The 26,852-nt window shown below is 39.2% G+C and overlaps 2 protein-coding genes across 3 annotated transcripts in view; one reads left to right on the top strand and one right to left on the bottom strand.

Moving 5' to 3' along the window:
- Window positions 1-7,331: 7,331 nt before the first annotated feature.
- LOC110043862 (uncharacterized) lies at window positions 7,332-11,444 on the top strand. The gene is made up of 3 exons (XM_089299059.1): window positions 7,332-7,390; window positions 9,101-9,469; window positions 10,359-11,444. Exons 2-3 carry the CDS (start codon window positions 9,122-9,124, stop codon window positions 11,127-11,129), a joined length of 1,119 nt encoding a protein of 372 aa, XP_089155185.1. The 5' UTR covers window positions 7,332-7,390; window positions 9,101-9,121; the 3' UTR covers window positions 11,130-11,444.
- Window positions 11,445-17,798: 6,354 nt separating this feature from the next.
- LOC110043868 (uncharacterized) overlaps window positions 17,799-26,852 on the bottom strand; it is a 54,911-nt gene continuing 45,857 nt past the window's right edge. For both annotated transcript variants that reach the window (XM_089299044.1, XM_089299045.1), the window contains 2 exons: window positions 25,683-25,760; window positions 17,799-19,199 (listed from right to left, as the gene is read on the bottom strand). In XM_089299044.1, coding sequence (XP_089155170.1) covers window positions 18,907-19,199; window positions 25,683-25,760 — 371 coding nt within the window. In that variant the 3' untranslated portion in view covers window positions 17,799-18,906. The remainder of the gene's footprint in view (window positions 19,200-25,682; window positions 25,761-26,852) is intronic.

The following is a 26,852-nucleotide window of genomic DNA, read 5'->3' as shown; positions in this document are numbered from 1 at the left end:
TCCACGAAGGGTCCAACTCCACCCGAGCAAAACACAAAATAAAGATAATAATAATATTAGCAGTGGATTAGCATTGCATCCACAGATAATACAGTCCAACTCCATTAAACAGCCACCCACAGGAAAATGGATGGTGGCCGCTTAATGGGGGTTGGTCGTTTAATAGAAGTAAAAAACAATAGAAGAACCCTCATTGGGACTTTGATTGTTGGCCACCTAATAGGGAATGGCTGTTTAATAGGTAGCCGTTCAATAGGGGTTGGACTGTCGGTAATATTTTGTTCTTCCTTTGAAAAAAAGAAAGGCGAAATGCAGGCATCAAGAGTTCCAGTTTCGTTTGTGGGACGCAGTACACTGTTGAACAAAAAGTGAGCACGAACTCTCCTATGGCAGCCTTATGGGATTGTTTTTCCTCTTAATCTTGTCTCCTTTTACGCGAACATTGGAACTTAATACCAAACAATACCAATATTCGCATCATGGATATACCTGAATACCACCCCCCCCCCCCCCACCCCCGCCGCCCCCTTCCCCTCTTTGGGGTTTTGAGTAGCTGTTAAGTTCTAATGAATAGTAACTACCAATCATGAAATAACTTCACAATGCAATGGCCGATATCTGGCTGACTGGAAGAAACACAAATTCACAGAACGAACCCACTTTTTTGGGTGCTCATGAGGACATTTCAAGGTTACACCACTGTGTTGTCATACCATACCGTGTTAAACATTAGATCACAACCAAACAGCTGAGTTTATTCGCCTCTATTCAGATATCAAATTCAAAGCCTTAATTCTACAAAAAGTAATCTCATATATATCATTGCTGCGGGTCACATTCACATTACATCCTTTAGTACTTCCCTCCATTGTTCATCTGTCTTACAGCATCTGTTGTAAAGTTCCTGATAGACAAAACAGGGGAAACAGGGTAATTTATAAAAAAAAAAAAACAACAACTTAAACTTTGGTATGTATGCCAAGGTGTGAATTAACGCCATTTGCAGACTATCTTTGAGATAAAAAAATGTCTGCGTACCCTTTTATAATCGCATTGAGACTGTTCTTCACTTTCAAACACAACATCAACTTCATAGTCCTTCCGAAAAATGTTACGGCTAAAGAAACACTGACAAATGCAAAACTCTTTTTCTTCTGCCATTTTCACAAAATTTCATCGAGTAAGCCTGGCACGAGCTATAGAAGAGTGCATTGCATCCTGGGTATATCTGGTAACCAAATCAAATATGGCGTCCCTCAGATCTCAGCGGACAGTTTATAAAAAAGTTGAATGTTTTGGATCCGAAAAAAAAACTTGTTAAGAATAGTTTGGTTTCTAATTTTAAAGGAATGATTGTAGATACAATGCATTGTATTTCCTTTACCTCTGTACACGTCTGATATTTTTGACCAATGAAATTATAAAAAAAAAGTTGACTTTGCGGACAGCTGTCAGTGACTCCGATTTCCTCTTACAAAGAGCTTTAACGTAAGGCCATCTTCATGTCGGAGGAAAGGGGAATTTGATGCCATGTGGTGCAAGTCTAACCATAAACCATCAAGTTCTAGCTGTGGAGGGCAGTTTCAGATTGAGCCTTAAAATCTACGTTTCAAGGATTTTAAAAAGATTGTGGAAGCATTAGCCAGCTGTAAAATTAGTTAACTAATACGATCCACCATTCAAAACCTATTACTTCCTTCCTCCCGTTTATTTTTCCGTAAACATGTCTTCATAATACATCATGCATTCAGAGCTTTATCATGCATTTTACATGAAGTATATCCAGAGAGACAAGACGAAGAGCGCCAAAGACGTGACCTTTGTTTGGGATCTGGGGATGTTGACCTTCCGGGAAATTTTTGTCTTATTAAAGGGATGGAAAATGCCATATCCTGCATCTTCCAGGGAATAGTTGCTATGATTGCATAACTACACTGAAAAGGTACGGCAAAATAATGAATAGGATCTAACTACTTAGCTACTTTCATCACATGCCGTGTCAGTCTGGATTAACCGTCAATTTTTAAAAATGAGTTTCCCTGCACGGATGACTAAAGAAAACCACGTCATTTTTGACATTCACGAGTTTTAATCACAGTAATGCAATGCGTAACACTTTATTGAGCCAGCTAAATTAATTATGAAAATGCTTTTTGGCAATTAATACCTTTTGTCCAGATTTTAAATGATCACTAAATTAAACCAGCTCAGACTGATTATTCTCCTCATCTGCACTTTTTGACTCTAGAATTTAACACCGAGTGTGGTTGACACTTTTTTTCATAGATAGGTATTTCATCTTTAGATCTACAACGAGAATCTATACTGAAATCTATAAGTTTGTCATTTATTGATTGTTGATTGGCATGCCCAAGTTTGTAAATTTAGCTCATTTGAAATTTGATCAAGGCACTATCTTTAGGCTGGTGAGTTCATGTTTTCTCATCACATGTATGTTTGAAATAGCATCGGCACAATGTAGGTCTATCACTGTACTTTATAATGCTTCATTTCAGGTCTAAGGTATAAGATCAACCCTTGAAATTAAATCCTTTTCATCAAATTAGAAGATTACCTCATTTTTTCTTACAGACATGTCCCTAAAAATAGCTGTCTTACAGTCAACTTGTTGTGTTCTTTCAGATTTTTCTCAGCCTGTTTTTTTTAGGAGGCAAAGGCTTATCAGTTTGGTTGTCTGTAGACTCAGATGAACGTCTGAGCCCACACAGGTTTAGCCATGGCTCAAAAACCTTATTTTGTTCTTTCCTTAACTCCTTTTACTATGAAAATGAAAATTAAGTCACAATACCATGAAGATATTGAGAGAACTTTAATTGGCTAGTAATGGGAAATTCTACTGGTCTTAACAATGGGAATTCCATGGTCACAAAGGTTGTGGTTTGTGGTACAGTATAGTTTTTTCATGGCCATGATAAAAACCACCACAATTTTAGTAAAAATTCAGGAGTTTTTCATGCCATACTTTTAACAGGTTTTTCATTTAAAAACACATGATTTTTTTCGAGATGGAGAGCTGCCATTACCACGGACTTTTAGTGGTATCCGCTTCCCAATGATGATTTGGTGGGGTTTGGTTTTCATGGCCCATGAAGCGTACCAAAAATGATGGCCATGCTAGTTTTCGTGCTATTTTCATGCCATTTTCCTGTTTCAGCAGCAATGCAGTAGGATTACAGACACAATGCCATGAAAATGCCATGAAAATGCCATGATTTAGCGATGACTAACATTTCTACTGCACTTTTATGGTGTTTAAACGATGAAAATGCCATGGTAAAGCCAATTGTAATCGAAATTGGGTTTTTTTTTGGTGACAATCAATACCAGCACTTTGCAATAGTATGTGTAATAATCATTCATAAAATATAGCATTAAGGCCACTGAAAAAACTTTGATATTCTTAAACAGAATCTTATTTATTCATCTAACTTGATGTGCTTTTGTTTTTTTTTATCCAGATGAGAAAAGGACCTCAAAAAAATCTCCCAAGATCTTGCAAGGCCTTATTATCACCAAGATGTCAAAATAATAGAAATGAACGTGGAGAGATACTTGACAAAAACGCATGGTTTATCTTTTTGAGTTCTAAAATAGTCTTGAAGAAATTGGCAAAAAATAATATTGATTTTCTCTGCTTGCTAAGTTAATTTGACATCCCCAGAACAGTTTTGCCAGTGCATATCTTATGTATGGTTCTGAGCAGTATTTTTTCTTTTTTGCCGAATTTTTACCTACAGCTGTAAAGACAGCAAAACTGCCTTGACAGGGCCCAGCTAGGATTTTTAGACTTTTCAAATTGAATTCACCACTGCTCCTGGTAAAATTTGCTGTGCTATCATCACCATTGCTACTACCCACTTGGAGCATCACAATTTTTGCTAAAATAAGAACCGTTTTCCCGGCGGGATCCTTCTCATTCCCGCCGCGAATCTCGGCAAGAATCTCGCCAAAAAATCTGTTCTCGCCATTATCAAGAAAAGATCTCCTCGGGGATCCCGGCGAGAATCCTGCGTGGAAGCAAAATCTTGGTAGTATTCTCGGCGAGAACCCAGGAAGCAAGTGCCGTTCTAAAACTATCGTGAGCCATGTCTAGTGAAAGTTTTAATATTGATTGCTACCCAATCTTACAGTTCGGTATGTCGAAAGCGGGCCGTGAAGACGAAATCCCACGTGTGTTTTATCTGTAAACACGCCGATCGCGTCTAGACAAACTGAAGCTTTTAATGGCTGAGTGCTCTTAAACGTGCTTTATAGTTTATAGAAGAAAGATAAGATCTTTGTTGACTCTCGTGTATGTAGCTTTTTTGTTTTGAAATGATGTTAATTAGAAGTCCATAGATAGAATTACCTCTCTGCTCTCAGGATTCCAGTGACCATCACTCAGCGATGGGTTTGGACAAAACGTAAGGTAGACCATAGCCTAGGCCATGGTGTAGGCTATGGCCAACCCTGTGGCCTATCCTACGGCCTACCGGTGGTCCGAATTTTAAAAAAGATAAGGAAAACATCAGTAAGAGTCGAATGAGTAAGGTGGCATAAAGTTCTATCCCTATGGTCTCTTTTATCCCTCTAATATAGGGGGATACTAAAAGGTCATTAACACGATTCTCGACGTCAGACTCAGCCTTGAAACCGCCTATTTCTCGCTGTCTTCGACGTCTTCCCAAGCCAAGCAATCAACCATAACGGCAGCCTAAGAAGCGATATTTCGTGGGGTGATTTTAGCAACCTGCTTTCGTTTTTCGTAGCCTCCCACTCAGACATTCATTTGCCTCGTCACGCACACCTTCTCCTGTGTTCGGGAACACAGCGGAAAAAATGACTGTACATACTTAGTGTTAGGAAGTAGATATTGAAAGGAATAAGGCATCCTTTTCTTCTAATTTCAAGCCATCAATGGACGGAAACAGGTTTTATAATATTATTCACATCTGCAGACATTGCAAGCTATTGTAATTTCGACAAAGACGCTATGGGAATTACTTTTGAAAAGCTTTACAAGATCATTTTTAAATTCGATACGAATGCACGTCGACTTTGAGAAAAACAAATACTACGGTAGTAAAAGCCACAAATTCCCCCCCCCTCCCCCCCAAAAAAAGATATATGAAAGAAACATATCTAGGGAAACTGTATTTGAGATAAAACATTAGCTACATGTATTTCGTCGCGACCTTAGCCTTGTGAAATGAAAAGAGATGTCTGGGATTTAAAAATGGATGTCATTTTGATTCAGGTTCTTTTAACGCTATCATGTTATCCAATCCCTGTCGCTTACGAATGGCACGAGCAGCTTAGAGCGTGTGCGGTCATTTTGCCACGGTGTCCAGCCTTGTTATCTGCCTTAATTTCTCCTTTGTTGAATGTACATTTTGTTCAGGCTCAGTTCTAACGCAACATAATGTTTTAAGCTCCCTGACAGAGATGGAGCTCGACTGTTCTTAAAGCTAAAACCGGGCCTCGTGCACACTACTCTGGAGGAATTTGGAAACGTAGATTTCACTGTAAAAACGTATCAAATGTGTCCCCACACAACGCCTGAGGAATTTAAAAGCGCAACAATTACCGGACAATTTGCTTGGATTTGTGTTTGAGGAAAACTCAGTAAGGGAAATCACATGATTATCGTGGCATCATTGTTTTCGAAAAGCTCCGTTTTCAAAATGTTCTCTGTCCACACAAAAATGATAAGCCGGGGTTTTTCAAATTCTTCCAGTCCGAAGAGCGTTTTCGAAAAGCTCCGTTTTCGTGACGGATTAGTGTGGACGGTAGGCCTAAGCGTAGGAAAAAAAAAACGTTTTCAAATTTCTCCCTGGTAGTGTGGACGTTGTTTGGAAGACACTGAGGTATTTCTAGATCAGAAGTCGCTGGTAATTTTTCATGACATTATGCGATTTTATGCATGCTCTCAATTTGAGAATGATGTAACCTGGAGCAGCCTGTAGTTCCATGTGGCAACATTAAGCACAGTTTGAGACTCATTCTAATCTGTTTGTCAATCAAACAATCAGTTAATGAACAATCTAGAAATAATACGAAACAAGATACCGAGGCAGAGTCAACGTTTTGGCGATCATAAACTTTCGACTCTGTTACAGCGTCTTTCTCAAGTGAATGTGGCCGGAATCTCTTTGTCACGTGAGTTTAATTGAAGCAAGTCACGTGCCAAAGCATCCCCGTATAGGGCTGGAAGTTCATATCTACGGTCTCGATTTGGTGTCGGGGACTGGCACAGAATTATCAAGGCCTTACGAATTCTCCTCCTGAAGTTGTTTTATTTTCAAGCTTCCGACAGTATCACAAATTTTTGCACGGACAAAAACTTGCACGGTTCCATCGTGCGTTTACACGGGACCGGCGGAACTGCACGAATTTTTGAACGGCAAAGTGTGCAAGTTTGGGACCTGAAAAAAGCAGGTCAACTTTTCGACCGGCACGGTTCCATATTTCGTACAGACTGGTGTAAACACCCGAACCGTACAAGTTTTTGCTCAGATAGCGCGGTTAAGGCCTAGAATGTAGTTATGTTTTACCTGATTGCTGAGCAAAAATAAAACATTTTGTTACATTTTGTCCCTGGTTTGTTACATTATGTTAAATTTAAGACAAAAGAAACAAACAAAAGCGGGTTACAGATATGAGGAGACGAACGGCAGTAGCATGGATCGCTAGTTTAGTCGTTATCAAGGTACTTTCCCAAAAACTTTTTGGTTACGTCTTCGCACTTGCTCCTGACCGTTTCCCAATCAACTCCTTCGCCTGCTTTTCCTGCTTTGAAGTCTATAACAACATGTAGCAACAAATTAATTTCTTTCTCAGACCACGTAAAGTTCTTGTCTGCCACAATGTTTGATTTGCCGCGTACTGCATCAGCTGCAACATGATTGGCTTAAAACATTAGCGATAACCGATCACAACAGAGACGTAAAAAACCATTCAAATGCCGCGACTTGTCTAAAATTTGCACGGATCCATGTAAACACCACTGCAATCGGTAACAGAATTTGCACGGATCCATGTAAACAGGCGGTCCAGGAACAAAATTCGTCCGTGCAAAAATTTGTCCAGGCCCGTGTAAACGGGGCCTCGATGTTCCCAGAGGCGATGATTACGTAATCCCACAAGTCGCAGACAATAAAATTTGGAGGCGAGCTTGTTAGCAAGCGCCATTTATTACATCATCTCTTTCAAGTTGATGACAATAGAACTCTGATTAGAAGTGTAGCGTATATGCTAAATTATTCTGTCAAGTTTCGATGCATCAAAGTATAAAAATAGCGCCGATATTAATTTTGTTTGTAAGAGTTGTTTTGCTTCGTTTATCGTACGGGTAGCACAAGGTAGCTATTCTGGGAGTGCACCAGCTCTGGTAAGTCACACAAACTGCAAAAATCTTGAAGTAAGTTTGGCCCGCAAAGACAAGTTTCTTCTGCTACTTTTTTAAATTCTAGATTAGCTTTTGCTTTTCAGACGAGTCAATTATGACGCGGTAGTTGGAACTGTTTGACACACGGTATATTCTTATGTTGTCAAAAAAACCTTCATTTTCCTTCGCGCTTCTCGTAGAGAGCTTTTTCTTATCGTAGGCTAAAAATAAATTATCCCAGAGTCGGAAATATGGAAGCCGGTATTGTAGTGAATATCTCCACATCCACAATTGTTTGGCATGCCCTACGACTGTGCAAAGTTTCATGCTTGTACTCCAAAACAAGCAATTTTTCACGCCCCAATCGTGCCCAGTGACCCACTGATATCCATGGCATGATCTGTAGCCACACGATCATAAATTGTGTATTGTCGAGCTCTACACTCTAAGGAAACAATTTACTGATTGGAACCGGTTAAACTTTGAAAGTGAAAGCAGCGTCACGATTTCAGTGTGGACAAATGACTCCATAACAAGGAATCCCACAAATTTCCGGATAAAAGAAATCGCAAAAGGTGAAAATGCTATTTTTTAGGCTCACCAGCTACCATTTTTTCGCCCGGCTCTTTGTAACACTAGAGCTTCAGTTGATGCATTGTTTTTAGTACTACTTTTATTTATAGGGTGAGTTACATAATATTTTTGGCTTAAGTTCGGGTGCACGTGCCTCAGTCACCTGATCATAGTAACAGTATCACAGTCACAGTCAAGTATATTTTCAGAAAACTGGTCTCAAGTCATCAGTTGAACTCTCAACCACCAGGCAGCCTCAAGGACTACATCAGTCGGCCAAATAAGCTACTCTAAACTCTACAACAAGGCAATCTAAAGAGATTCAAACAGTAAAGTAGTTTGGAAAAATACTGATCACGGACCAAACTTATTGTCTTTGGCATCATTTTAGCTTAGAGTTTAATTCCGTAATCTATGATTTAATCGCTTTCATCTTAAAAGACTAATGTCCATAAAAAAGATAAATTAAAATGATCTGAGGCTTGCAAAAACACTTAAATAATTTTCTTTGACGATTTCCTGTAATATCACGATAATTTCTTCCAATTCAATCCAGAGATGGTAATATTTGTGGCTGCTTCTCTTTGTTTATTGCAACTGTATTTGCATTGTTTGAAATTTACATGTACGAATTGCGCGATTCAATACAACCATAGGTGATTGTTTTCAAGACTCCGCCCATAGAGACAGCCCTTGATGCTGGACAATTTGATCTCCACCGATCAACCCTCGTTGCCGACGTCTGTTATTTCTATTTGCACTGGGAAAAGGGACGCCTGCGAAGAGACAGAATCCTATGTGGAAGGGTCGGGTTGTTAGTTATTTTGATTAGAAAGTAAAGATGAGGGAAATTAGAAGCGCGCTAATGTCAAGTTTCCTTTATTGGTTTTGAAAACTTTTTCAAAACCCCGACTTTTTCACGTCACAGTTCACCGGGGAGAGATGGCATTGCCGTTCTCAAGAGATCATGCTTTCCTTTCTCTCATATTTTCGCATAAAAATCACCAGCTTTAATATCCAGGAGAAAGACACATCCCGCTGCGTCTGATTGGGGTGGTCTTTCAAATTATTCCACTCTAAATGACAGTGTTAATGAACTGATAAGTATCTTGCTTACAGAAGCGTATCTTTCTGCTTCAGGCGGTCTTCATCCGGATTCCAATGACAATGAAGATCCTTGTTATGATTCAACTGCTGTCGTATCTCTTTCTGGCCGCGAGAGCTTGCACCGAGATTCGAGTGAAGGCCGAAGATAACACAGTAGTCGTCGGCCGAACCATGGAATTTATGATCAGCCTCGTGTCGGATATCATAGTGGAACCTAAGGGGTACTCCCGTGCTGCAGCTCTACCAGCGAACTGCGCTAGTCATCCAACTCCCTTGAAGTGGCAACACAAGCACACCGTCGCATACTTGAATGCTTTTAAACTGCCAATTGGTGCAGATGGAATGAATAGCGCTGGGCTGTCAGTGGGTTGTCTTCTGTTTCCTGGCTTTGCCAAGTTTCAGGTATTTTGAGGAACGTGGGACACTTTAAGCCGAACATAATCGAAATTCCCAATTGCTACTTGTTTCTATGACAAGGTTATGTTCATAACAAAGGGCTAGTTTGGTAGAGATTTCGGGAATTAATTTTAGATGGAAAAATCTGCGATGACAAAAAAAAAAAAAAAACATTTGAAACGACCGGTTGTTTGGCTGTCAATCGATAGATGGTCATTGTGTCAGGTTTTCTGAAATACTATATCAAATGAATTAAAACACGTAGGGAGACCTCTCATTCCTAATTAGGAGATTTCACATGTGGAGGAGATTTCTTTGCGTCCAACAAGTGTTTCCTACGTGATAAGCTATCATAGGACTGGTCTTTGCCTGGGATACGTCACCTGCACATGACTCCTTCGGATTTCTTAATCGGTAAAATAGTTGCTTTAGAATTTAAGACAGAATCCACCAGAAGTTCGAGTAACGAGTGGACAAAAACCTGATACCAAGATTATTTACATCGTATTGCAAACTTCTGTACGACTGTTTTAAATATCTTCTCAAAAAAAAAAATCATTTCCAACAACACCAAAACGTCTTAAACGAATTGTTGAACTTCGTAGGAAACACTTGAAAATACTGGCGAAATGAAACTGATTATGAAATTTTGCCTGTGTTTGCACAAGTTCTCTGAACTTTGAAATTCATTTTCTCTCGTTCCCATGGGAAATTGTTTTCGGTGTTATTACAGGCAATTATTTATGTATTTACCTTTAAGAAAATGTAAAAATGACTGTAAAATACTTAAAATTGTTCTGGTACCAGATTTTTGTCCTCTAAAACCTGAAATTGCTCGATTTTCTATCGGATTTCGTCTTAATGCTTTACTAAGATTGTCGTGTTCATAACATAGGATGTCCCAATCGACAATTGTGGAATGGCGATTTCCCAGCTCGAGTTTGCCCCTTGGCTTCTGGGAAACTTCGCAACGGTCAAGGAAGTGCGTGAGGCGCTCAAGATGGAATCGTTTCCGCTGGTTTTTGATAAAAAGCTTCTGCAGCACACCTTCGAACTGCACTACTCAGTGATAGACAAAACTGGCGAAAGCATCATTATCGAGTTCACAGACCAGGGAAGAAAAATCCATGAGAACCCCTTGGGTGTGATGACTAATTCTCCTCCTTACGACTTCCACATGCTGAATTTTCGTAACTACGTTCAACTCTCCAAGTACGCTCACGAGGACTTTGTTTTGGGTGGAACTCAGTTCAAACCTCTGGGTGAGGGTAGCGGTCTCCTTGGAATGCCTGGTGACTTGACACCCACTTCAAGGCTGGTACGTGCTGCCACTTTGGCAAACTTCGCTGATCCAGTCAAAACAGGCGCCGAGGCCGTCAACTTGGCTTTTCACGTCTTGAATTCGGTCGACATCCCTAAAGGTGCGGCTTGTCACGAGAAACAACAACGCTTTGCAGACTACACCTCCTGGAAAGTGGCCAAGGACCTCACGAACAACGCTCTCTACTACCACGACTATAACGATCTAACTATCCGTGTGGTGTACCTGGACAACGTGCAGGCAGGGCAAAGGCTCAAAATCAAGGTCGAAGCACATGAGGTTGGAGGGTTTAAGGATGTCACCGGTGACCTGACACCTGCTGAAGCCGCACACACCGAACTGTAAGACGGACTTCAACAACGCGTGTTGGCCTTAAATCTTAACCGAATAAAGAACTGAACGAACTGAAAAAAGAATCACGAGAAATGAAATTAAAAAGGTTGCAATGATTTCTGTCACCACATTAGCTTAGGATATTAAAAACACAGTATGATCAGGGCATAGCCCCTAGAACTTTAGTGAAATACTAATTTTTTAGTCCACTTTAGTTCAAGGACAGTCGAGAATATGGTAAATATTGCAGTTTCGTCGTTTGACAAATGCATTACAATTAACCGTTTGTAGTTACTGGCAATCTTACAATAAAAACTTGCAGCAGAATTCGTTGTTATCATTTTGTCAGTAACAGACATAAACGGTCGGGTTAACGAGAAGTCTGACTGACTGATAAGGAATGGTCTTAATATTTCGAGTCGTCCAATTCGGTCTGAAATCATACTAGTGACCCTTGCGCACAATTTCCGAGAAAAGAAGAAGAGCCAAGTACAGTTATAAAAGGAAGGGAAATTTTGCATTAAAAAAACTGACAAAGGAAACGTAAATTGTTTAATGTCGCTCTGAAATTGTGATTGGTTGACTTAAGCTGCAATTAGGAATGTGATTGGCTGATTTAAAATACTACTTCGAGTGTGATTGGCTTATTGAACTGTCCGATAACAACATCACAATCGAGGAAATTGTAATTTTTATGATTAAGGGAGAAAATAATCCAAGGGTGTATCCTCGTACATGACGAAAGCAATTCTGTTCTGAGTGCTTTGCTATCACTTCTTTAACCTTGGGATTTAGGGATTACTATATAAACATACTCATAATACGAGGAAAGAACTGAAATTGAAATACACGAACGATCATAATATAAGTAGTTGACAAAAGAAAGCTTAAAAAACTCATTCTTGAACGAGATTCCATTCCGTGAACGGTGCAGTCTTCTACCAATTGAGAGCAACGTTGGGGCAGGTAATTTTGAGAGTTCGTAAAAAATCCGCGAAGAAGGAGTGTTAAACAGCTCTTCAAAAGCAAAATGGCTTAGAAAGGTTCATTACCAGAGGGTAATTGAATTGGCAGGCATAAAACAACTTCAGTAAAAATGTGCTTGCACTAAAAGTTCTTCAGCTCGCGACTGAAATACCCAGAGCACGTAGGCCCTTCCAGTGGCGTAGCCAACATTTTTTTTTTCAGGTAAGCATAATTTTCCCTCTCCTCCCCAAGTCCCAAAATGTTTTTTACGTGCCGTGCATATTAAATTTTTTTTTCACCGTCAGTATGGTGAGGATATGCTGTAATAGTAAGCGTTCTTATTGATAACTTTTGAACCAATATTCTACGTGATACTGTTAGCTTTTCCAGGAATTCGATGTATTTTATAGGTCACGAGACCCTTTCTTAAATCCTTGTTTTTAGATTGGAAAGCGCATTTGATCATTTAGCCATGGAAAAAAAGCCATATAAGCTCACAAATTATTATTACTATTATTATTATTATTATTATTATTATTATTATTACTATTATTATTGTAGAAATTTGAAAAGTAGCAAAGTAGCAAACATATCCATAGCATATGACATAGACAAAAATAGTTGACGGGTCTCCTTGCTTCAAAGTTACAACAGCAAGGTTACATTAGAGGAGGATATGAGTGACAGGATCACCTTGCTATGCTATGCCCAAACCAGGCTGTGAGAAAGTCTGGACTCTCCACGAAGAGTCCAACTCCACCCGAGCAAAAAACAAAATAAAGATAATAATAACATTAGCAGTGGATTAGCATAATTGCATCCACAGATAATACAGTCCAACCCCATTAAACAGCCACCCTCAGGGAAATGGATAGTGGCCGCTTAATGGGGGTTGGTCGTTTAATGGAAGTAAAAAACAATAGAAGAACCCTTATTGGGAATTTGATTGTTGGCCACCTAATAGGGGATGGCTGTTTAATAGGTAGCCGTTTAATAGGGGTTGGACTGTCGGTAATATTTTGTTCTTCCTTTGAAAAAAAGAAAGGCGAAATGCAGGCATCAAGAGTTCCAGTTTCGTTTGTGGGACGCAGTACACTGTGGGACAAAAAGTGAGCACCAACTCTCCTATGGCAGCCTTATGGGATTGTTCTTCCTCTTAATCTTGTCTCCTTTTACGCGAATATTGGAACTTAATACCAAACAATACCAATATTCGCATCATGGATATACCTGAATACCACCCCCCCCCCCCCCCCACCTCCGCCGCCCCCTTCCCCTCTTTGGGGTTTTGAGTAGCTGTTAAGTTCTAATAAATAGTAACTACCAATCATGAAATAACTTCACAATGCAATGGCCGATATCTGGCTGACTGGAAGGAACACAAATTCACAGAACGAAACCCCTTTTTTGGTTGCTCATGAGGACATTTCAAGGTTACACCACTGTGTTGTCATACCATACCGTGTTAAATATTAGATCACAACCAAACAGCTGAGTTTATTCGCCTCTATTCAGATATCAAATTCAAAGCCTTAATTCTACAAAAAGTAAGCTTATATATATCATTGCTGTGGGTCACATTCACATTACATCCTTTAGTACTTCCCTCCATTGTTCATCTGTCTTACAGCATCTGTTCTAAAGTTCCTGATAGACAAAACAGGGGAAACAAGGCAATTTATAAAAAAAAACCAACTTAAACTTTGGTATGTATGCCAAGGTGTGAATTAACGCCATTTGCAGACTATCTTTGAGATAAGAAAAATGCCTGCGTACCCTTTTATAATCGTATGGAGACTGTTCTTCACTTTCAAACACAGCATCAACTTCATAGTCCTTCCGAAAAATGTTACGGCTAAAGAAACACTGACAAATGCAAAACTCTTTTTCTTCTGCCATTTTCACAAAATTTCATCGAGTAAGCCTGGCACGAGCTATAGAAGAGTGCATTGCATCCTGGGTATATCTGGTAACCAAATCAAATATGGCGTCCCTCAGATCTCAGCGGACAGTTTATATAAAAAGTTGAATGTTTTGGATCCGAAGAAAAAACTTGTTAAGAATAGTTTGGTTTCTAATTTTAAAAGAATGATTGTAGATAGAATGCATTGTATTTCCTTTACCTCTCTACACGTCTGATATTTTTGACCAATGAAATTATAAAAACAAAGTTGACTTTGCGGACAGCTGTCAGTGACTCCGATTTCCTCTTGCAAAGAGCTTAAATGTAAGGCCATCTTCATGTCGGAGGAGAGGGCAATTTGATGCCAGGTGGTGCAAGTCTAACCATAAAACATCAAGTTCTAGCTGTGGAGGGCAGTTTCAGATTGAGCCTTAAAATCTACGTTTCAAGGATTTTAAAAAGATTGTGGAAGCATTAGCCAGCTGTAAAATTAGTTAACTAGTACGATCCACCATTCAAAACCTACTGCTTCCATCCTTCCGTTTATTTTTCCCTCTTCATAATACATCATGCATTCAGAACTTTAGCATGCATTTTACATGAAGTATATCCAGAGAGACAAGACGAAGAGCGCTAAAGACGTGACCTTTGTCTGGGATCTGGGGGTGTTGCGGCCTTCCGGGAAATTTTTGTCTTATTAAAGGGATGGAAAATGCCATATCCTGCATCTTGCTGGGAATAGTTGCTTTGATTGCATAACTACACTGAAAAGGTACGGCAAAATAATGAGTAGGATCTAATTCTAAGCTACTTTCATCACATGCCGCGTCAGTCTGGTTTAACCGTCAGTTTTTAAAAATGAGTTTCCCTGCACGGATGACTAAAGAAAACCACGTCATTTTTGACATTCACGAGTTTTAATCACAGTAATGCAATGCGTAACACTTTATTGAGCCAGCTAAATTAATTATGAAAATGCTTTTTGGCAATTAACACCTTTTGTGCAGATTTTAAATGATCACTAAATTAAACCAGCTCAGACTGATTATTCTCCTCATCTGCACTTTTTGACTCTAGAATGTAACACCGAGTGTAGTTGATACTCTTTGTCATAGATAGGCATTTCATCTTTAGATTTACAATGAGAATCTATATTGAAATCTATAAGTTTGTCATTCATTGATTGTTGATTGGCATGCCCAAGCTTGTAGATTTAGCTCATATGAAATTTGATCAAGGCACTATCTTTAGGCTGGTGAGTTCATGTTTTCTCATGACATGTATGTTCGAAATAGCATCGGCACAATATAGGTCTATCACTGTACTTTATAATGCTTCATTTCAGGTCAAAGGTATAAGATCAGCCCTTGAGATTAAATCCTTTTCATCAAATTAGAAGATTAGCTCATTTTTTCTTACAGACATGTCCCTAAAAATAGCTGTCTTACAGTCAACTTGTTGTGTACTTTTAGATTTTTCTCAGCCTGTTTTTTTAGGAGGCCAAGGCTTATCAGTTTGCTTGTCTGTAGACTCAGATGAGCATCTGAGGACAAACAGGATTAGCGATGGCTGAAAAACCTTACTTTGTTCTTTCCGGCCTTAACTCCTTTCACTATGAAAATGAAATCAAGTGACGATACCATAAAGATATTAAGGGAACTTTAATTGGCTAGTAATGGGAAATTCTAATGGTCTTAAAAATGGGAATTCCATGGTCACAGAGGGTATGGTTTGTGGTACAATATATTTTTTTCATGGCCATGATTAAACCACCATAATGTTAGTAAAAATTCATGCGTTTTTCATACCATACTTTGAAATAACAGGTTTTTCATTGCTTTGAAAAAGACATGATTTTTTCAGTCTAGATGGAGAGCTGCTATTACCATGGACTTTTTGTGGTATCTGCTTCTCAATGATGTGGGGTTTGGTTTTCATGGCCCATGAAGCTTACCAAAAATGATGTTTTCATGCTATTTTCATGCCATTTTCCTGTTTCAGCAGCCATGCAGTAGCATTACAGACACAATGCCATGAAAATGCCATGATTTAGCTACGAATAACATTTCTACTGCATTTTTATGGTGTTTAAACTGTGAAAATGCCACGATAAACCCAATTGTAATTGAAATTGGTTTTTTCTTGTGACAATTAATACCAGCACTTTGCAAAAGTATGTGTAATAATCATTCATAAAATATAGCATTAAGGCCACTGAAAAAACTTTGATATTAGTTATTCATCTAACTTGATGTGATTTTTTTTTTAACAAGATAAGAAATGGATCTCACAGAATCTCCCAAGATCTTGCAGAGAGCTTAAATTAACCACCAAGATTCCACAATTATAGAAATGAACGTGGAGTGACACTTGACAAAAATGCATGGTTTATCTTTTTGAGTTCTAAAATAGTCTTGAAAAAATTGGCAAAAAATAATTTTGATTTGCTCTGCTTGCTAAGTTAATTTGACATCCCCAGAACAGTTTTGCCAGTATATTTCTCATATATGGTTCTAAGCAGAATTTTTTTCTTTTTTGCCGAATTTTTACCTACAGCTGTAAAGACAGTAAAACTACCTTGACAGTGCCCAGCTGAGATTTTTAGACTTTACAAATTGAATTCACCACTGTTCCTGGTCAAATTTGTTGTGCTATCATCAGCATTGCTACTACCTACCTGGAGCATCACAATTTTTGCTAAAACAGGAACCGGGATCCCGCCAAGATTCTCGGTGGCCCAAAGTGGCCCGTTTTCCCGGGAAAATTTCCCGCCGCGTATCTCGGCAAGAAATGGACGCCATTTTGACTCAGGTTCTTTTAAAACTATTATGTTATCCAGTCTCTCTCTCTTACGAGTGGCGCGAGCAGCTTGGAGCGTGTGCGGTCATTTTGCCCCAGTGTCGTCTCCAGCCTTGTAATCTGCCTTAACTTCCCCTTTGTTGTATGTACATTTTATTCAGGCTCATTCCTAACGCAGCATAATGTTTTAAGCTCCTTGACAGAGATGGAGCTGGACTGTTCTTACAGCTAAAACCGGGCCCCGTGCACGCTACTCTGGAGGAATTTGGAACGAAGATTTCACTGTAAAAACGTATCAAATATTTCCCGTCCACACAACGCCGGAGGAATTTAAAAGCGCAACAAGCACCCGACACTTTGCTTGGATTTGTGTTTGAGGAAAACTCAGTAAGGGAAATCACATAATTATCGTGACATAATCGTTTTTGAAAAGCTCCGTTTTCAAAATGTTTGCTGTCCAGACAAAAATGATAAGCCGGCGTTTTTCAAATTCCTCCAGTTCGAAGAGCGCTTTCGAAAAGCTCCGTTTTCGTGACGGATTAGTGTGGACAATAGGCCTAGGAAAAGAAAATTACGTTTTCAAATTTCTCCTACGTAGTGTGGACGCTGTCTGGAATACACTGAGGTATTTCTAAATCAGAAGTCACTAGTAAGTTTTCCCAGAAGCATATTCTAGGTGACATGCTTCTGGGCAGAGTCAATGTCTTAGCGATCACAAGCTTTCGATGCTGTCACAGCGTCTTTCTTAAGTGAATGTGGCGGGAATCTATTTGTCACGTGAGCTTGGGTGAACCAAGTCATGTGCCAAAACATCCCGTTTAGGGCTGGAATGTTTTGTCACGTGACTTGGTTCAGCCAAGCTCACGTGACAAATAGATTCCCGCCACATTCACTTGAGAAAGACGCTGTAACGGTGTTGAAAGCTTGTGATCGCTAAAACATTGACTCTGCTTTGGTATCTTGTTTCTCATTATGTCCACTACAGAGTCTAGAAACAAAATCGCTACTCAATATAGAAATAAGTTGAAACCTTCATTTACACACGATGGTAGCTAAAGCAATTGCTTGTAAGTTCGTGTTCAACATAAAAACAAAAAAATACAATCATTTAGTCTGATAAAATAAATCTAAAACACACAATCAACATGGATACAACGTTGCTTGATACAAGCTGCTGAGGATAACTAAGATACGTCTACTTGTAGTCTTGAATAACAAGTCAAGCTTAAAAACTTATATTATAATAAACATTTCATGCCTTTAATGTGTACAGCTCTGGGTGCTGACACCTTAGAATAAAAAACTGTACAACAGAACCACTCTACTTGTAGTCTTGAATAACAATTTGAAAGTGAAAACTTGCATTATAATAAAATGTCCCTTGATGTGCGCGCTCTGCGTGCCGAGACCTTAAGACTTATGAAGTCTGTGCTACAGGACTACTGTACTTTTTGACGAAAAAAAAATTCTTTTGTTTTTGTTTAGTTTTTCCTTTACCCTGGATCCCAAATAATTATAGCTAGCTTTAAAATATCCAGTACATAACATACTAAAATGTTCCCTTGGTCTGCACCACCCTGGGTGTCGACACTTAAAGTTAAATACATGTAAAAAGCTGTAGTACACAACTACTTTACTTGTAGTCTTGAACATGTCTAGCTTAAAAGACTTACATTATACACATTGTAATTTATAACAAAATGCCCTCAATGTGTACCACTCTGGGTACCGACACCTTAAGGCTGTGAAAACTGTACTACAGCACCACTCTACTTGTAGTCTTGAATAACAAGTCCAGATTAAAAAATAAATAAATATATAAATAAATAAATAAACATTTCATGCTTTTGATGTGCACCAATCTGGATACCGACACCTTAAGGCTATGAAAACTGTACTACAGGACCACTCTGCAATCGAAAATGGCAACTCTTCTCAGCAAAGTTATAACGACTGATCAGTGATGAGCCCGGCTAATTTTAAGTATACGCATACATAGACAATCAATTAAACCTCCTTAAGCTTTTTCTTACTTCTTTTGAGTTTTCTGCGTTACTCAATTGAATAGGCAAATTTTCAAGGAATTTGAATAAAAGAGAACTAATCTGTGTGTTGGACTTGTTAGTCAAGGGCCACTAAACATAATTTTTCCGCTAAATCTTGACGATTTACTATATCATGACACAAGGCGTCGTGTAAGACTCGAAAAGTTGCACCTAAACCTTTAGCTCTTTTCCATTTTAACAACATTTTGTATGCCTTCTCAAAACATTCGTCATTCTCCTTATCAATTGCATCTAGCAATGCTTCATCGCTTTCCAGCAATCGTCGCCCAAGCTTCTTCCATTCTTTGGTAATTTGGTTTGCCAATCTTTCAAGGTCATCGTTTTCCGGTGAGCCTTGTTTAACTGGATCTGAAAAAACAAAATATAAGACTAGGTTTACACAAGAGGAAATTGGCCATTTTTATGCTAGGGACGTTAATGTCGTCTCGGACGTCAAAGCTGTCTCCAGACGATTTTAACGCCTAGAATAAAAACGGAAACTAAGGAAGACGCTTTTAACGTCTGTCTATTTTAACGTAGGTTTGTTCAGATATTGGCACAAAAAAAGTTGCTTGTTTCCAGTGTCCTGCGAGTATAGAACCCAGTCTTTTTTTTATAAAAAAAAATAGTTTTTTTTTTTTTTTTTTTTTTTTTTGTCAAGCCGTGTTCTTAAATGCGTCTCGGTTTTATACCAGACGCCTTTAATGTCTTAGACGTCAAAAGTGTCTAGATAACTTAAAATTGTCCAGCATAAAAACGGCCATTATTTTTCCGGATTCGTATATAATTCATCAATTTTAGAGTATTTGGATTCGTAGGCGCTTACACTGAAACGATACTCGGAATCCTAGCCGTTTAAACACAACGACAACTCCGGGAACATTCATGATAAGATGGTTAACAAGCTGTTTGTTGCCTCAACAATCAGAAACAAAATGCCGTCAAAAAAAAGGCTAGGGGTAGGTTGAGACAGTCTGTCCACTTGCTGAGCACACTATCGTTGCCCATCATCGTGTCCCATCAGGCATTTGTCCTGGTCTTATTTAGAACCGTCCAGGTTTTCGATCCGTACCATCTTATCTACGATTAAGGGTGGAGGACGTCAACATTATTTGCGTCGATATAGCATTACCCATTATAAAAGAGATTGCCTAAACCTGCGACAGAATGAGGCAGCCAGGGAGCGCCATCAATGGCCATCAATGGCCATCAATGTGACTGCGACTGTGAGTATTAGATCCGCCATTTTGGCTCTACCGCAAACTCAAAAGATCGCGGCTGAAAAATTACCGGATTCGTTAGAAAACTCTCTGGATTCAAGAGTTTTCGGATTCAAAGTTCCCACCGAAATTTTAGACTCAAAATTTCCGGAGACATGATCAAACCGGCGAGTTTTTATTTCGGATTCGTCCAGTTGTGTGTAAACGGCAAAACCACTCCGCTAACCTCTACAACATCTGAAAAGCAGAATACAAAAGCAAAAACCGACACAACGTAGAATTATTTTTTGAAGGTGTACTATATTTCGGCTGGCCAGACCAGCCTTCTTCAGGTACAATGGAAGATTTTACATTGGTGCGTGTTTTTATGTAGCCGATATTTACGTAATACCGGAAATACGCAAAAGTAATTGATAGTATAAATTGAAGATAAGCATACGGTAAAATAAAATAACATGATAAAAGAACATAATAAAAGAAACCAAATGGAAACAATAAATATGTTTCTTCGCGGATGTTCAGACCATTAGGATCAATTGTTCTGCCTTTTTGAATTAAAAAGGCAGAACAATTGACCTTCTCCTCTAGTGTAATCCTAGTCTGAGGGATATTAAAGATATCAGTTTGTGAAGCGTGATTTGATATTTCTTGGTCGGTGAACTGGGACACGTGAAATGACGGGGACAATTATTTCACTCGCAACAGTGATGTGATAAATAGCACAGATTATAATTATCCGTGATTGAAACGCGCAATGGTAACTTGATCCGGAAGGAAACTAATGCTTCGAAGGAAGACTAATTCTTAAAGCATAGCTATTTGGAATGTCATTTCATACTACAAGGAAGAAAGCTGTCGGATTTCTTCATATTCCTTTTCTAGTTATATTTAGCTACAGCTGGCCCACATATGCTTAATCTACAATCCCAGACAAAAGACTTGGGACACGAAGCAAGTTCTCCCCTCCCCCCACTTTCAATGTTGATAGTCAGGTGATTTTTCCCTTTTTTGTTGGAGAAAACGCGATATTTTCCAACATTGATTCGGGGGGAAGGGGGATACGTGATACAGCTCAAGTGTCCCAACTACTTTTGGCCGGGATTGTAGTTCACGGCTGACCTGCTTTACCAAATTCTGTCGGTAAATGTATGTATGTATGTAGGTAGGTAGGTAGGTAGGTAGGTAGGTATGTATGACCAAAAACTTGTTTTTTATTGATTTATTGATTTATTGATTGATTGATTGATTGATTTATTATTATCATTATTATTATTATTGTTATTATTGATGCAATACGAACTACAATAGGACAATAAGAGGAGATACAAAAGATAATACAGAAGGTAATGATGTGTGTTATAAAAATACAAACAAAAAAAGAAATGAAGCCATGGCGAACAGACGTTATTTTGCTCGCTCGCTAGATTTTATACTTTTTCTACATCTAGTTACATTCACATTCAATGAAAATTCCTTAAAATGGAGGATAAAGGACTATAATGCTTCCTATTCCGTAATCATCCGGTTTGACGTGGATAGATTCCAATGCAATCTACGATTGAGTCAAAGATTTGAATTTCGAGCCAAACGGTTCTTAAACAGCAGAGTCCTATATACTGGAAATGGATCAAGCAGCTTTAATTTAGAGAGGAAACTGCTGGATTGCGGCGACATCTCATCTAGTCCCGGTCCTAGGAGAACGAGATCCTTTCCGAAGTATCCTTGTGGCGAATGCCAAAGGGCTGTCAAAAACAACCAGGACGCCATCTTGTGTTCAAGCTGCAAGAGATGGTCTCACGCTAAATGTCTTCAAATGTCTCGTCCGATCTTTCAGTACTACCTCGACAGGCCTGAAATAGAATGGAGCTGCCTCTCGTGTTCCCTTCTACCACTGAGTGATTCATTTTTTGTGGATACCTCGGCTGAATCTATCGATGAAATTTCTGATGGAGAGCAAAGAGATGACTGTGTTGGAAACGACAAGCTGTGGTCTCAGTTTGACGAGACGGCGAGGAAGCACACTAAAAATTTTAAAATGGCACACATAAACGCAAACAGCGTCGGCGGTTTTAAATTCAATGAAATTAAGTCATGGCTACTCTCTGGCCGCTTTGATGTACTGGTAATTTCCGAGACCAAAATCGACCAGAGTTTACCGGACAGCCAATTTCATGTGGACGGTTTTCGCTTTTGTCGCAGCGATCGTAAGGCTGGAGGCGGAGGGCTCATGATTTATATCCGGAGTGATTTGTGTTTCACAAGGATAAACAGCTTAAAAGATCGTTCCTCTGAACACTGGTCGGGCTTCGAGACTGAATTCATAGCACTTAAACTGAAACTGGGAAGAAATTGGATTACTATTGTTGGGATGTATAGACCACCGAGCGTTCCCAAAACTGTATGGAAATGTGAACTATCATCAATCTTTGAGGCTACTATCGCGATCTCTCGCAACGTGTATTACTTGGGAGACCTAAACGCGGACTTGCTGGGACCGGATAGGCCTCCTAAGGATGGCCGCGGAACTCTGCTGGATTTGTTGGACGTTTTCGATCTCCATTGTCTTATAAACAAAGCAACTCGAAAAGCTAGAACTTCAGAAACATTGCTGGATGTTATCCTGACCAACAACAAGAAAACAGCTTTGAACTCTGATGTTGTAGATACGCAAATTAGTGATCACTCTCTTGTTTATTGCATTCTCCGATCCAGAGCGCCGATTTTAAGATCGCGAAAGATTTGTTTCGGAGTCTCAAGTCTTACAGCCAAGAAAAAATGCTGAACGATTTGCATAAAGTCCCGTTTCTTGACGTGATGGAAGTGTTTGACGATATTGACGACAAGCTTTACGCGTTTGAACAATTGTACTCGGACATTCTTGATGAGCACGCCCCCGTAAAACAAACACACATCAGAGGAAACCAGGTGCCGTACATGACAGAAGATTGGCGCAAGGCAATTAGGCATCGCAACAAGTTGTGGAAAATATTCATGCGGGATCGCACGGATTGTAATTACGAGCTGTATCAACGGCAAAGAAAAAAATGCACGTCTCTCAGACGGAAAGCGATAAAAGAACACTTCAAAAAGAAATCGGAAAGTGGGCGTGAGAATCCGCGTGAATTCTGGGATGCATATCGCCCCTTCTTAAACAGTAAAACTAAACAAGCAAATGACAGTTCTTAAGGAAAATGAAGTTCCCATCACAAATAAGAAACAGATTGCGGAGTTGATGAACAATCACTTCGTCAAGGTGACGGAAAATGCTGATGATGTAAAGGAAAGTGATTTTGAAGAAGACTTCGTGAATCATCCGAGTATTTTGGCAATTCGTAATGCGCAAAGACATGCACCAGAACAGTTTAGCTTTCATCACACGAACATGGTGTTGGTAGAAGAAATGCTTAAACACATGAATACGCGCAAAGCATGTGGGTACGACATGTTACCACCCAGGCTGATTAAGGATTCTGCGATCGCCAAGCCGCTAACAGTGCTATTCAACTGCTCTATTGATCAGAGTAGGTATCCGGCATCTTGGAAGATGGGACAGATTACACCACTATTCAAAAAGGACGATGAACTAAATAAAGCAAATTACAGGCCGGTTACTGTACTTCCTGCGCTAAATAATATATTTGAAAGACTCCTGGCAGCGCAACTTGGTGATTTCTATAGCTTGATTCTATCGGACTATATCAGCTCTTATAGGAAATTTCACAGCTGTGAAACTTCCCTGCTACGCATGACGGAGGAATGGAGAAGGATGAGAGATCAAGGGGACACTGTGGCAGTTGTATCTATGGACTTGTCAAAGGCGTTTGATGTAATCCAACACTCTCTTCTTCCTGCGAAGCTCAAAGCCTACGGATTGGACCAGGCAAGTTGTGCCCTGATTAAGGACTACCTTTCCTCAAGGAATCAGAGGGTCAAGATAGGGGATACTTTTTCAGAGTGGCTACATGCAAGACGAGGCGCGCCTCAGGGAAGCGTCCTCGGTCCCATGTTTTTCAATATTTTCATAAATGGCGTTTTCTTGTTTGCTGGGATGTTAAGTTAAATGCTTATGCAGACGATCACCAAATATATTCACCGGACAGTGATCCTGTTGCGCTAGATGGGCGCATGCGTAACGCTGTCGAGACAGCAAACCGGTGGTACCGGCAAAATGGAATGTTGGCCAATGAAAGCAAACATCTGGCTTTGATCCTGGGAAAATCGGAACACACCTTCTCGTTTCCTACAAAGGACTCAATTGACATTTTGGGAATGAACATTGATAACAATTTAAATTTTCACAATTACATATCTCTTATTTGCAAAAAAGTCAACAACCAGTTTAATGTAATGCTTAGGTTCAGAAACCTTATTTCCAAAGACATTTTAGTGAAACTGTATAAGGCCTACATACTCCGTCATTTTGATTATTGCTCAACAGTTTGGCACTTTTGCAGTGCAAACAACAGGGACAAAATAGAAGCTCTTAACAAAAGGATTCTGAGATTCATTCTAAGCGATGTTGAATCGCCTTATAACGTGCTGCTAGACAGGGTAAACTGTCTCCAACTTCATGATCAACGCATCTGTAAATTCCTTACTACCTTGTACAAAAGTCTATTTTTCACTAGCTATCCGGCCTATATGAGAAACATGTTTCGTTCCGTTCTACTTCATACAACATGCGTAGAAACTATATACTGGAAATGCCCAAACCTAAAACTACAACTTTTGGTCTCCACTCCTTTACTTATCTGGCAACAAAAAAATGGAATTCTGTACCCAATTTTATAAGGTTACGTAACTTCTCAGACTTCAAAAAGCACATCAGTAAAACCAATTCATAAAACATGTAAATGACAATTTTATAATTAGTTAACATAAGTCAATTGTAAATATGTAAATAGCAATTTCTATTTTAATTTTTCGTTATCAAATATTTTGTTGCTCGGAAATATTGGCTTGTCAAGCTTCTCTGAAATTCGAGCTTAAATAAAGTTTATGTATGTATGTATGTATGTATGTATGTATGTATGTATGTATGTATGTATGTATGTATGTATGTATGTATGTATGTATGTATGTGTGTGTGTGTGTGTGTGTGTGTGTGTGTGTGTGTGTGTATGTATGTATGTATGTACAAACTATTATAAAGTACAACATTTTGAGTAGGTACGTTACAAAAAAAAAAAAGAAACAATTTCTAAATTAAGAATTACTTAAATTAATCAATAACTTAACTAAGTAAGTAAAATGAAAAAACTCAAATAAAGTCTTTCCACTTGTCATTGTCAGAGGTTTCATTTTTAACTGTTATTTGTTGTGAAGTATTTAATTTGTTCTTAAGTAAAGAAGGAAAGCCGACAAAGGGTACATCATCGCTGTATTGGATAGTGCAAAAGATATAATACTTGGCCACCAAGGTGATATAGTAAGTAAAATCAGTGGTCGGTTCTCACAGAGACAGCCTCTTAAGTCGGTCTGATTTGTACAGACGCTTTTATAAAGGCTTGAGGGACAGCAGAGATGTCAGTTTGGCTGAGATAGTTGCTGTTGGGAATAAAACTGTTGCTGCCGCTCAAAGTGTGAAAGAACATGGCTCTTTGATTAAGTTTCTCATTGTTCGAAACATTACCTCCAAGATGCTCCATGGTGAGTTTGGTACGCTTGGGGCTGATACATGGAGTTTCTGTCCTTCGCTTTACAGAAGGCTCTAAGTAGAAAAGGGAAATAGTTGTATTCTAGAACAAAATTGACAAGCATTATTTTTGACACGAATTTTGTTTGTATGACCTAAAACTGCTGTCCAGTGTAAACTTACTGAGATTAACAATATCATCAAAAGTGGATGTTTACTTAATCAAAGGGAGGGACCATTTTTCTTGAATCATCTTTTTCTTGAGTAATGATTGCAGTCCAACATGAAGATAAAAGCTAAAGGGAAAAGTATCTAGCAGCACACAAGAACTTGCCAGACTCTAATTTGGATGGGGAAGCGTTACCTGTAAAAGTCGAATTTGCACTGTAATATAACTTCCTGTGTAATTCCATCTCAGGCCATAGACTTTCGATTGTAGTTTCCTGTTTAATTTTTCCCAGGAAAACTTTACAGGACTGACAGAGGTAACACCAAGGGAATTCCCGATTTTTACCCCAGAACTCCAGAATTGAAAAGTTGTACAGATGAGGGGCAATCCTTTCTAGAAATTTGCAGACTATTTAAGCTGCTGATGTCTATTTTAAGGTTACACAAAGTTTCGTTGCTTTTAATTTGCTACAAGTGTTGACCTTCCAGTTTGTTATCCTTTGGATTAAATGTTTGTAGGTTGTTAATTATTACTCATAAAATGAAAGCCGTTCTTTTTCTTCTTCGGGGGGGGGGGGGGGGGGGGGTTCATGGTCCCCGGCGTTCTTAGCGTAGAGCGTGGAAATTGATGACGAGAATGCGGTAGCTTGCTTTGTCATGTGCTCCCTCTTCGTCAAGAAACTAACATACAGAATGCTGGGTTTTGTTAAGAAAGTTTTGGAAAGAATCGAAGAAGGTGTCGATCGTTTTCGGAACGGGTCGGCCCACGAAATATATTGCTGGAAAGACTGGCAAAAAAGCAAAGTTTATGCTTCGTTCTCAGAGGGTCGCACAGGGTTATTCTCCGTAATGCGTGATTGTATATTCCGTGAAACGTGACCGGAAGGTTTTGCGTGACCCGTGAAGAACTTGAATTATTAACCGATATTCGTGATTTCACCATTCTATTCTACGTTACTTTGAGACGCGAGTCGTCTATCGAGAGTGACTTCCACATGC

This window comes from Orbicella faveolata, unplaced genomic scaffold (genome assembly GCF_042242905.1).
Source record: "Orbicella faveolata isolate gen_17 unplaced genomic scaffold, um_ofav_v1 contig_34, whole genome shotgun sequence".
Taxonomy (NCBI): domain Eukaryota; kingdom Metazoa; phylum Cnidaria; class Anthozoa; order Scleractinia; family Merulinidae; genus Orbicella; species Orbicella faveolata.
This window is presented reverse-complemented; position numbering and strand designations above follow the sequence as displayed.

Excerpts from the sequence above, each read along its gene's own strand:
- LOC110043862 (XM_089299059.1), top strand. The coding sequence starts at position 9,122 with ATGACAATGAAGATCCTTGTTATGATTCAACTGCTGTCGTATCTCTTT. Across the intron at positions 9,470-10,358 it reads CTGGCTTTGCCAAGTTTCAG|GATGTCCCAATCGACAATTG; the intron begins GTATTTTGAGGA and ends TTCATAACATAG.